The sequence below is a fragment of the Hoplias malabaricus genome, chromosome 3 (assembly GCF_029633855.1).
Source record: "Hoplias malabaricus isolate fHopMal1 chromosome 3, fHopMal1.hap1, whole genome shotgun sequence".
Classification (NCBI taxonomy): domain Eukaryota; kingdom Metazoa; phylum Chordata; class Actinopteri; order Characiformes; family Erythrinidae; genus Hoplias; species Hoplias malabaricus.
This window is the reverse complement of record NC_089802.1, coordinates 21,224,568-21,237,122: the sequence shown is the minus strand read 5'-3', so window position 1 is coordinate 21,237,122 and position 12,555 is coordinate 21,224,568. Positions and strand designations below refer to the sequence as shown.

Below are 12,555 nucleotides of genomic sequence, written 5' to 3'. Positions count from 1 at the left end.
TCAAGCCCCCAAATCCATGAATAAGACTATTTTAAATGTTTTGCATATTTATTTTTACATTAAAGGGAAAAAAAAGATACGGCATATTTTCCATCCTCTCTCACACACACCAGGAGAAAAGGGAAGACATACAAGCACAAAGTATTTTACAGTAAAGTTGTAGCTCATGTGGACATGGTCCCACATTCAAAACATAGCAGAAAAGAAAAGAAAACAAACAAACAAAAAAAAACACTAATAATGTTAATTAATAATTTGTACACCTTATTTATTGCTGTTGCAAATAAATATACAGATAACAGCACATTATACAGCACAATATCTCTTGTCTGGACAACACTCAAAATTCAAACGTGCTTATTAGTTCAGTCTAAAAAGGCCTTGAATGTAAACGTACATCAACATGTTCAGAATCTAGCTTCAACGTTCAGCAGCTTAAAACAAACCAGGGATACATTTCTGCTGAGATATTGCAACTGAACTCCTTTATGTCTTAACCTGCTTCATTTGCTACTTCAAAGAAATCATGGTTTGAGGATTCGGTAGGTGCTATATACATGAGATCTGGCACACTTTCTGATGCTTTCAAAACATGCTCTCTCACACTGTTTTAAATACAATAGATGTCCAAATGTTTGTAGAAAACCCTTAAAATACATTGGGACACCCAATGTAGACACTGATAAGCAAGTGCACATACAGCTTGTATAATCTCCACAGAGAAGAATGAAATGGGTACACTGGTCACTGTACTCAATATCTAGCCCTGGCTTTAGGTGTCAGCACGATTGTGGAACAACGACCTGTGTTATGACCGTTTACCGTTCTGTATGAATTGGAGTGAGGATTTTAATCCAGGAATAAAGATCCAACAACAGTACCTGACCTTAGAATTGCTCTTCTGCTTTAGAGTACCGCAGTGTTCCAACATTTAGTCTAAAGCCTTCCCAGAATTGTGGCGGTTTGTACTGTACAAAGTGATTCATAAAATATGCTGGATAAATAGGCCATCTACAAACGTTGTGTATATTATGGACAAAGCACTTTCACCATAGACCGCTGGTCCATGCCTAAAACACATTTCATTTTCAGCTGAGAGAACGCCCCTCACACAGACAATCTCCTGCTGTGTGCTGCATGTGTGAAAGGACATTTCTCTAAAGATTCTCTGGAGTTCATGTGTGAAACTGGCATTTGTTGTTAACAATACTGATACCAACACATAAACCCTTTGAAAATCAATTATTTTACTACTTTCTGTGAGCATCTTAACGAATCAAATTCAGATTATTGTTAATCCCATAAAAGTAAATTATTCTGATCAAAATGAGGCAGGTCAGTATTTCAAGCGACACTCTGGGCAAAAGAGGAAAACCACATTTTGATAATGCATTATGAAGGTGAGAGAAGCTTTTGAAAAAGTACAACACTGTTGTGTGGGATTTTTAGGGGTGCAGTAATGTTAGCTATCTGGCTGTCTGCAGTCATCTAGCATGTATCTGTTTAACAGCAATGAATGGTGTTTTAAAATACAGTAACAGTACAACTGAATTACTAGTATTCTGACAACAGTGTGCAGCCCTACTAAGCGTCCAGGACAAACAAACACAAACAAACCTCAGAATGGCAACCAGTAGAATGGGGATATAATAGACAAACAGTGTAAAGAGAGGTCTGATGCAGTACTTAAACATTCCATTTCTATGTAGACAATCAGAATGCCTCCTTATGCAAACCATATTGTGCAACATGTTATTTAAAAACAAAAACAAACAAAAAAAAAAAAAAAAAAAAGAGAAAAGGAAAAAAGGCAGTAATTTCTAGGGGAAACAATTAAACTCCTCCAGTATTATCATCAGATTCAATCCAGAGCAGCATGCATCAGCATATTAGGCACTCCTGCCGATTTCGACCTCTTCATCTTTTCAATGGCATTTTGGAGGTCTGTCTGACGGATGGGCCGGATAAAGTCTTCCTCTGGACTATTAATGCAAAGAAAAGAATCAGTTTCACTTCACAGAACAGAGCACAGTTGAAATGAAAGAACACAAACTCGTAAGACCAGTTTTTAGAAGACTTCAAATTAAACTATACATTGGATGCCTGCATTTAGGTACATATCCTGAGGGCTATATCACAAAGTAAGCTCAGTAGTGTTTTCAAAAAAGCAGAATTCATTAATCAAACATTGGTTTGATTAATATTGTGATGAGTAATCAATAAGTTTAGCCCTAGATGCTTATTTCAGTGCTCAATTACCAAGTGTGCATTCTTCAGCTAGAAGCAAAGGGAAAAAAATTCTCCAGCTGACAAAGTGTCACTTGTAATCATTTCACTACAAATGTGATTTTGTTCAATAAGAAGTTTCAGTTTTGTACAAATTCCAAACTCTGGAAGCAAAAGACATGTGCTGCAGTAAATGTTTGGGAACCACTGCTTTAAAGGTCACTATTAAAACATAGGGTTTAATAAACCGGCGACATAAATTGTGAAGTCCGGGCCATAAACTACATTTAGATTTTGCAATGAAGACATCCTGCCATGACAGCTTTAGTAATGATAGACACTAATAATGGCTTAGTTCTGGATCACACAAACTCACTCCCATTTGTATTGAACAGGTCTCAGTTAGTGCAGAAAAGAGTTTCACTATTTCTCAGTCCAATGCTGGGGGCCTTTATAACGCTCTAGCATAATTTTGGTATTGGGCATGTTGGCATTTGGCTCAAGTACAGCTGTTCCAGAGTTTATACAGTGACAGATGATAAAGCAGTACACAATAAGAAGAAACTGACAAAGGGTAAGATAGGGCTAAGCAAAAGAAAGATGACATTTTGTTACTGGGCTAGATTTTTCGTCATCAGCTTAGATAAATCACAACAATCTGCCCTGAAGCAGGTCAAATGTTCAGATCAAGGTTAGTGACTGCACTCTTTAGATATTGTGCTTTTATATGATTAAATCCTGCTAACCCACAAGTCCTTCATGGGATTTCTTTGGTCTGTCGCCACTAAAACAGATATTTAAAAATACTTACATGCCACTGGTATTAGAATTGTGCACAAAGTCCCGTACGCAGAGTAGGGCAGCGTCTCGACACATTTCTCGAAGGTCACTTCCTGAGAAGCCCTCTGTCTCTTTTGCTATTTCACACAAGTCCACTGCAGCTGCCACCTGTAGATCAGAATATATTACTATGCATACTGTACCATGCCACACAGACTCATGACAAATTAGCAGATTAAAACACCTACATTTTCATTATGCAAGATAAGCTTTAATATTGCTTCCCTTTGCTTGATATTCTGTAGAAGACAAAACAAAAATTAAACGTTAAAAGTTAAAATAACCACCAGAATCTCTATGTGAATTCCTATCAGTTTCAACTGAATTAACTAACTAAGCTATTTAACTAATTAAAATAATGACTGAGTAATAAACACTCAATATAAATTCTCAAAAATAATGGCGAATGAAATGATATATCTGGAGTGACACTTACAGGCTGATTGACGTGGAACCGTGTGGGCATTCTGCGGAGTATAGCAGAATCTAGGTCCTGAGGACGGTTGGTGGCCCCCATAATTATGACCTGTATTAAGAGAAATAACCATATTTTCTCACTGCCATATTGTCACCCGAGAATGACAGCTAATGAGCTCTGTTAATTTGACCCTGATTTGCAGAATCTGTTCACAACAACAGGAACCACACATCGCAGGTAGAAGCTCGGCATACCTGGCAGTTGAAATCTGTATCAAGGCCATCCCATAAACTCATGAACTGAGCCTTCATCATAGCAGTGGCCTCATGGTCTGAACTGGAGCGGCTTCTTAAAAAGGAATCTACAGAAGAAACAGAAGTAATATTATCTTCAGTATAATTCATTTAATGAACGTCGTTAATCGACACTGTTTTTGGAATCATTCCCCTGAGATAGTCCTAGCAGTGGGAGTTATATCACTACAAATGTCACGTACATTATTTTGACAGTTATTGCTTCTGGATATTTCTTTATAAGAGTTGTCACATTTTATTATCAGATGAAGACAAAATGTTTTTCAATTATAAAGAGTCATGTTTTTGAGAGTAAACATGTATGATTTAAACAACGAAACAGAAAAGCACTAGATTCTAAATTTCATACATATTTTATATAAAATTTAGAATCTAATGGTTTTGTTTCTTTGTTTAAATCATGAAAATTTACTTACATTTTTATTATAAATTATTTCTATACTGTCACTGTCCAATGAAAAAAAAAAAAAAAGTAATTCATTGTCTGTAACTGCTTATCCTATTCAGGATCGTGGTGGGTCCGGAGCCCAGAATCAGGTGCAAGACGGGAACAAATCCTGGAGTGCCAGTCCGTCACAGGGCGACACACACTCACACCTGAGTAGCCAAACTGTGGGAGGAAACTGTAGCACCAGGAGGAAACCAGTACGGACATGATGAGAACACACCACACTCCTCAGTCAGTCACCTGGAGCGGGACTTGAACCCACAACCCCAGGACACAGGAGCTGTGATACAGCGACACTACCTGTTGCACCACCATGCTGCCCCAATGAAAAACAAGTATCTCCAAAATAGTAACTTTACAGGAGAAGGAGAAAAACCTTCTTAACTTACAGTGGAAGTCAATTAAAAGGATTTTATTTCAAGTAATTTTGGAGTATATCTTAATGTGAAGGACAGCTGTTGTGTTCAATAGCATTTATTTTTATACTACTTTTCCCATACAGAATGTGATATTGACTTAAGACTTGACTCTAGCCTAAGGACTCGTAACTTCTTGGTAAGTTTCTAATCAGTAAGGGTGTGGTTTACCTATTTTGCAGTGTGATTAGAGGTATTGCCTTGCATAAAAATGACTGCTCAACTGAAAGACGTTCACAAGAAAGGAATCATGTCACTGAGGTTGAAAAACATTAACATTTACCTGCCATGTAGTTGCATAAACTGCCAAACTCCTGCTGAAAAAAAGCATCCTTTCAACCCCACAATTACATTTCATCACTGTCTTGATCAAACAATGTAGGTGCAGTCTGTTCTCAATTTAATATCAGATATAATGTTTCCCATTTCACCAAACTAAACTAAACATGCTCTCATCGCTAAAGTTCTACTTTGTCCATAATATGACAATATTGTGACTCTTTTTCAAATTTCATTCAAGCTTTTTCAAATTGTGATTAAGAGTCTTTACATTACCTTCTACTCATGTCAGGATCAATTTAAACCGGAATGGGCTATGACTCTAAAACTCAGGAAAAGTTAAGCTGTTTGGATATCTACTGAACATTTACCTATGTGCAGTAGTGAGTGGCCTTGTGAATGACTGTCATATCGGAGCATAGCTAAAAGGTGAAAATACAAAACATTATTTTAACTCTTTTTTTTATATATAGCTTGTTGAGGTATCATCATTTTCCTTTAAGCTTGCGCAATTCAAAGACTCAAAAAATTGGTAACAGCCTATTCTGCTCAAAAGTAATCACAAACTTGAGAATGAACTTTACAGCAGCCATGTGTCAATTTTTGTCTCGATTTCTGCTTGGAGTAAACAGTAACAGGATCAATAATGACCTATGATGTGATATCTTCTATTAGTTAAAATATGCATTTTCAAAACTAGTTTGGACATGTTTTTGTCTCTGTCAATGTGTAAAATTCAGACCTGTTTGAAAATAAAGCTTTACCTCCCTCCTCTGGTACAAAGAGAAATTGCACACGTTCTGAAGTTTCATATATTGAAAATAACAATATATTGACCCGTATTATCTTCAAAATTGCTTACCATCCTAGTCTTTCATAAAAGTGAATATTAGTATGCCATTGCCCTTTGATATATAGTGCCTAGCCTAGCATATTCCATATAGTGACAGCTCATATGTTGTTGCTGTGAGTAGCTAGAGAAGGCAACTTCAATGTGCATGATTTTATAAGGTTAAGTATAAAATATTTTTCACTTACATTTAATGCATTTTCTATTAATATGCTTTCACTGGGTAGACCATGTTAGTATTACACTGGATATAATTATTATATCCAGTGTCCAAACTATAACATTATGACAACCTCCTTGTACTTACACTCACTGTCCATTCTTTCTGCTCTACTGTCCACAGGAGCATTTGGTAGTTCTATAACTACAGATTGGAGTCCATCTGTTACTCTATATACACTGTTTACCACAAAAAAAACATCACCACTGTGTCAGTATCACTGCGGTGCTGAGAATGAGCCACCAGCCAAATTATACCTGCCCTGTGGTAATCCTGACCTTTGAAGAACACAGTGAAAGGGGGAAATGAAAGTATACAGAGCAACAAATGGACTATAGTCCATCCATCCATTATCTTTAACCGCTTATCCAATTTAGGGTCGCGGGGGGTCCAGAGCCTACCTGGAATCATTGGGCGCAAGGCGGGAATACACCCTGGAGGGGGCGCCAGTCCTTCACATGGCAACACAGACACACACACATTCACACCTACGGACACTTTCGAGTCGCCAATCCACCTGCAACGTGTGTTTTTGGACTGTGGGAGGAAACTGGAGCACCCGGAGGAAACCCACGCGGACACGGGGAGAACACCAAATGGACTATAGTACTGATACTAAATATGTGAAGCTGCTTGGTGACAACATCAGTTGTAAAAGACGTTATATAAATAAATATGATTTGATATTGTCTGTAGTTATAAAACTACAAAGTGCTCGTGTATGGTCAGTAGAAGAATGGAGAGTGAGTGTAGAGACAAGGATGCGGTCATAATGTTATGGTTGAGTTAAAAGCGCTCACCAATCTCATCGATGAAGATGATGGAGGGCTGGAGCTTGATGGCCAAAGAGAAGACAGCAGCTGCCAGCTTCTGCGACTCGCCATACCATTTATCGGTCAAAGTAGAGGGCTGCAGGTTGATAAAGCGGAAGCCAGCCTCTTTGGCTGTGGCTTTAGCAATCAAAGTTTTCCCACAGCCAGGAGGACCATAGAGAAGCACTCCTGAGCAAAGAGAAGAACACAAACAAATGAGTCACCTACACAACACTGTTTTCAGCACATCACCTCTGAACATGGTACAGTAAACGCACGGCGGGTGAAATAAGTATTGAACACGTCACCAATAAAGAAATTCTTCTGTAACCAATGTCATCAGTATGATTTGCAACAATAAGTCTTGAGGGACCTCACTGGTTTTACCCATCATGAGATGTTTCTTGTGTGGCACCTTGGAAATGAGACACATTCTTGTAGGCCATCAGTTGAACCAGCTGATATTAATTTGCACTATGTGGCAGGATTGCTTTCTAATTACTGCAAGATTTCAGCTGGTGTCATGACTTTCCATGGCTTTTTGCACCTCTCTTACTTCATGTGCTCAATACTGTTCTCATTATTACACATAACTTAATCTGTGGTTTGATTTCTTTGCGTGTGTGTTGTTAATGCTAATGGATTGTTACCGACATCTGGTGAGAATTTCATGTCAATAGCACCTTTAGAAATATATTTACCTTACGTAAATTGGTGACATGTTAAATACTTACTTCACCCACTGTACATCGCATCACAACAAGCAGATTTATCTAGGTCCTCACCTTTAGGCGGCTGGAGCAGTCTTGACCCTTCAAACAGATGCCTTTTTTGGATGGGAAGTATAACTGTATCTTTCAGTTCAGTTATGACATCATCTAGACCAGCAATATCTCTCCATGTAATCTGAAAGTACATGTCAGACTCTTACAAATCAGTCTCTTTTAATAAATGAACATATTTCCACTTTTAAAAAAAGAACACTAGGTAAGATCACCGATTCAAAATCATCACAATTATTTCATCATCACAATTATATTATAGGGCGGCACGGTGGTGCAGCAGGTAGTGTCGCAGTCACACAGCTCCAGGGGCCTGGAGGTTGTGGGTTCGATTCCCGCTCCGGGGGTGACTGTCTGTGAGGAGTTGGTGTGTTCTCCCCGTGTCCATGTGGGTTTCCTCCAGGTGCTCCGGTTTCCTCCCACAGTCCAAAAACACACGTTGGTAGGTGAATTGGTGACTCAAAAGTGTCCGTAGGTGTGAGTGTGTGAGTGAATGTGTGTGTGTGTCTGTGTTGCCCTGTGAAGTACTGGCGCCCCCTCCAGGGTGTATTCCTGCCTTGCGCCCAGTGGTTCCAGGTGGGCTCTGGACCCACCGCGACCCTGAATTGGATAAGCGGTTGCAGATAATGAATGAATGAATGAATTATATTATAGCTAATTTTAAGGTAAAAATATTACAGTGTTCCTTTAAATACAGCACTCTGGTATTTCTAGAGCTGGACAATATATTGCAAAAATACATCACCATTGTATGGCTATATTTCTCTTACTTTCACCAAGCTCATATTACTATTGTACTTCAGCTTCCTGCTGAGCCTAGGATTAAATACAAAATTATTCTTTTAACTTTTAAGGCTCTACATATATTTCCGATCTTTTTTCTTTATACTATTCCTCTTGTTGTCTACAAAAGTCTGTAGATTTACCTCTCTTTGTTTTTGAAAATATCCCTGTGGAGACGAATATGAAAACAGCTGCATTATCATGCCTGTCCAGTAGGAGGCCATAGTACCACTTAAAGAGAGGCCTCAAAAACACCATGATGCACGAAAGAAACATGCAGGCGTTAATCTTGAATCACTCCATACTCCTTATTTAGTGCAATACGCATGTCATAAAATTACCGAATCTAGATCTTAATATTGCATTATATTTCTAATACAGAATCATTTATATTTATTCATATGTGGGAATCTGAAAAGTAGCTGCATGTATATTGTAGTTTAATAACTTATGCACTTCATTATATAGGGAGCGAAGAGGAATTTGCATTTTAGCCAGAGACAGACATGCTGTGTGACATTGGTGTTTCAGAAAATATCCATTTTGTTTCTACCACACGAGAACAGTGGCAAAGGTATTTTCAAATATTTCCACCTTGGAGAGTGTTTTCAGTGACCTAAAACTAAATTTTCATGTGAACGGGAGGCCAAAACACCGGCAAAAACTATAATATCTTCTAACGCTGGACTTCTTCTTTTCCCTTTTTTAAATCTTTCTACTATCCGTGGTAGATCTTTCAGTGGTGCTGATCCCAAATGTTCTAACTTTCTTCTTCCTGTTCTACATATGTTTGAGGTAAATCTCTGAGGTAAATCACTGGTACAAACTGAGGCAAGCTAAGTGGCTAATTGAGTGACAGCTCTGCATAAACATGGCTCATGAGCACAAATTGTTAGATGTGATGGTGTATTCTGACTCTGAAGATTGTCTTGAATGCGCTGCCTAATGAGGTTCCTTGTCAGATAAAATGCTGCCTAATGAGAGCTGCCTTTAAAAGCATCAGAATGAAACGCACCTATATACTTACTAACACATATTGACATGAGGCACATATTCTACTACACTATATTTCCTTCATGCAAAAAACAAACAGACAAAAAAACAATAAATAAATCCAAAACACCTGTATTAAAAACAGATTTTGAAAATCTAGAACAGACACCTCTCAAGATAAGAAAGAAGATAAACAGCATCCTCACTTGCATAGTTAATGGATCCACCAGATGGGCTGCAATACTCATCTCGTATTCAGAGAGCTTAACATTCTGCACTCCGATCTGCCGCATCAGCTTCTCAGCCTAGAAAGAGATAGATATATTAAATCTATACAACCCTAAACTCTTATCATTTAATTTTGTTTAAAGTCATTCAGTGTATATAAATCAAGGTTTGAGATTTCCCATTTCCCTGGCCACATATCAATTTACATTTTGACCACCAAAATCATAAAGGATGTGGCCTTGTGGCTATTTGCCTGAGAAATTTAACAAAGCCTTTGATGATCATCACACCAGCTTAATTTCTATGCATTCAAAAATAAACACCAGTAATAACAAATTAAAGACTCTGAAAATGAGTCTAAGCGAGATCCATTATGCCAGTGGTTCCCAAACTTTTTCTACAGCACCCCAATGTGTTTCTAAACTCCACTGGATATTAATTTAAACATTGAAATTTATACAAAAATTTTACTTCTGATGGAACAAACAAAAATATTGGAAATATTACAAGTGGTATAAATTTTGTATCTCATTCATTTGCCTTGATGCATACACCGTGAAATAGCTGTGTCTGTAAATATGATTGCCCCAGTTTTGTAACCAATGCATTACGAATTTACGTAAAACAGAATTGACAAATTATTTTCCCCCAAATCCCCCACCCCAAGTAATTCTTCATTAGCTAGCGTGACTATTAGTTTGATATAACAGCCTATGGCTTATTGGTTATTAAAAATACAATATCAACAACCCTGATTATGATTATAACTAGTAAAGGAAAAAAAACTGAAGGTTCAGGGTTGGGTAGAAAGAAAAATCTCTGTGGTTTCAGTACAGGCAACACAGTGTCAATGACTGCCTTCGTGACACCTGTCAAGTCATAAGTCTTTCCCATGATTTTAAAGGCTTAAGAAATCTTTGCAGGTGTTGTGTTGATTATTCTAATTTTCTGAGATAATAGATTTTGGGTTTTCACTGGGTGTAAGCCATAATCATCAACGTTATAAGAAATAAACACTTGAAGTAGATCACGCTGTTTGTAATAAATAAACATAATATATGCACACATTCCAATTTTATTTTTAAACGAGACTCATTGGCTTGGTGGCCAATGCAATGTTCAATTTGTTTCTCACCAATATCAGTCTCACACCTACTCAATCCATCTAAATGTTGAAATGAAGAAAAACAACATTTGTCCAAGAACTTGATCATATTAACTAGTTACATAAAAAGAAAAGGCAGGCCTTGTAAAGAAAGAGCAGCAGACAAAAAAAAATACAGATGGGATTCCATACCTGCTTCTGTGCTTCAACTTTCTGCTTTCGTGTGGGGTCAATAGCATCCACCATCCACTTTATGGTGAAATAGGTGACTGCCCCAAATATCGTGAGGCGGAAAATTAAGCCAATGACCTCATTACGACCCAAGGGGCGGGCATCTGCTGGAATCTCCTTCAGCACCATCATCACACATGTGCCTGTTGAGTTAAAAAAAACAACGTTAACCTGCTCAAAAGAATACAACTATAACTTCAATCTATACCATGTAATAACAACTACCTTAATTGAATATCATTTGATCTAGGTGGTACATGGTGACCAAATTATGCAACATTTTAGATATTAAAGCACAAACTAAGAACTAATTTCAACCCTTAATTCCACCTGTAAGCATTTGATTATTATTCATTCATTCACTGTCTGTAACTGTCTATCAAGTCTAAGGTAACAGTGCGTCTGGAGCCTGTCCGCACTTAACTCTTAATAACACCTTATTATCTTTAAGCCATTTTGACATTTGTAGCAATTTCAAAATTATTTTGCGTTCTATACATTTGATAATAGTTGAAAAACATGATTCTTACTTCTACCCAAGAGTTAGTGTCGTTTCTGCAGTGCCGAGCCCAGAGTTTGCAATTTCTGAAGCTGTACTTTTAAGGTTCAAATATTACATATCGTTGCTTTAACGGTGAACCTTACTTTTTCGGCTGTTTTTGAGATTAGAAAATTTCTCTCACACAAAAAAACAACAATAATAATAATAATAATTAAAAAATGCTCGACATTTCATTTGCCATTAGAAATATCTATATTAGTCTCTAAAGTTCCAAACCATCAAGCAGTTTTGAATTTATTTTGCTGTGGATGCTTTGTCCGAGTGAGGATAGATGTAAAATGGTTCAGTCAGCAGTAAAACTAAAAGCATCGTGTTTAAACGCTGACCTTCTTATCGGCTCCGTACTGACATACATAGCTAGTGTTGACCGGTTACCTATTGAACTCGGACAAATCCTTAGAAACGCCGGGAGAAATGTACAGGTACTGCTCTTATACAAATATAAGCCTTGTTTAGAGTATTACAGATATGTTAACATTGGCTATAATGGGCTAAACTATTTAACAGACTCACCTCCACAGCTACTCGCTCCTCTCTCTCCGGGAAAGAAGATGCATAGCGAAAACGAGCCGTTAGTGCCGCCCATCGGCGTGGAGGGGTGATCTCACCGGTACAGAAAAAGAAAGCGTCCATACTCCCACACAAACGTGTCGCCTGTTCACCCAACATTTCTTTTGTAGATGAAGGATGCTAATAGGGACTTATTTATTTATTATATGCTTCGGTAGCAGCCTGTGTTCTTGTGTTCTTCTGTAAAGTCTTTAGACATTACTTTTGGAATATTACTGTGAGGATGTGATTGCATACAGACACATGAAGATAGATAAAAGATGTCACAATTCTGTTGGAAATACATTTCAGTGGATATTATACATCCTGGGGTTAAGTATTACTATTGTATAATGTATTTTTAGTCATTTAAAATGTTGTGTTGGCCAGATCTTAAAGGAATTCTACTTAAGCTTTTGTAGACCTGTAATATTATATAATTTTTACTATTATTTTACTTGTAAAAAATTTAAAATGATAATTAAAATACAAATAAAAA

General features: G+C 37.4%; 1 protein-coding gene across 4 annotated transcripts; it reads right to left on the bottom strand.

The window, feature by feature from the left end:
* Positions 1 to 228: 228 nt before the first annotated feature.
* atad1b (ATPase family AAA domain containing 1b) lies at positions 229 to 12,137 on the bottom strand. Of its 4 annotated transcripts, none has more exons than XM_066663903.1 (10): positions 12,021 to 12,137; positions 10,907 to 11,088; positions 9,588 to 9,686; positions 7,609 to 7,729; positions 6,812 to 7,012; positions 3,739 to 3,845; positions 3,503 to 3,592; positions 3,255 to 3,305; positions 3,038 to 3,174; positions 229 to 1,982 (listed from the first exon to the last, which is right to left on the bottom strand). In XM_066663903.1, the coding sequence occupies exons 1-10, from the start codon at positions 12,091 to 12,093 to the stop codon at positions 1,862 to 1,864; spliced, it is 1,182 nt and encodes a 393-aa protein (XP_066520000.1). In that variant the 5' UTR covers positions 12,094 to 12,137; the 3' UTR covers positions 229 to 1,861. The 4 variants fall into 4 exon arrangements, with proteins under 4 accessions (XP_066520000.1, XP_066520002.1, XP_066520001.1 ...); XM_066663905.1 differs by lacking the exon at positions 12,021 to 12,137 and adding an exon at positions 11,883 to 12,019; XM_066663904.1 differs by lacking the exon at positions 12,021 to 12,137 and adding an exon at positions 11,834 to 11,939.
* Positions 12,138 to 12,555: the final 418 nt, after the last annotated feature.

What these genes read in the sequence shown, in the direction of transcription:
- atad1b (XM_066663903.1), bottom strand. Translation starts at nt 12,093, where the DNA reads ATGGGCGGCACTAACGGCTCGTTTTCGCTATGCATCTTCTTTCCCGGA. An exon ending in GGTTCCACGTCAATCAGCCT is followed by an intron (nt 3,306 to 3,502) that starts GTAAGTGTCACT and finishes TGTCTTCTACAG; the next exon opens with AATATCAAGCAAAGGGAAGC. An exon ending in AATTCTAATACCAGTGGCAT is followed by an intron (nt 1,983 to 3,037) that starts GTAAGTATTTTT and finishes TTGCATTAATAG; the next exon opens with TCCAGAGGAAGACTTTATCC.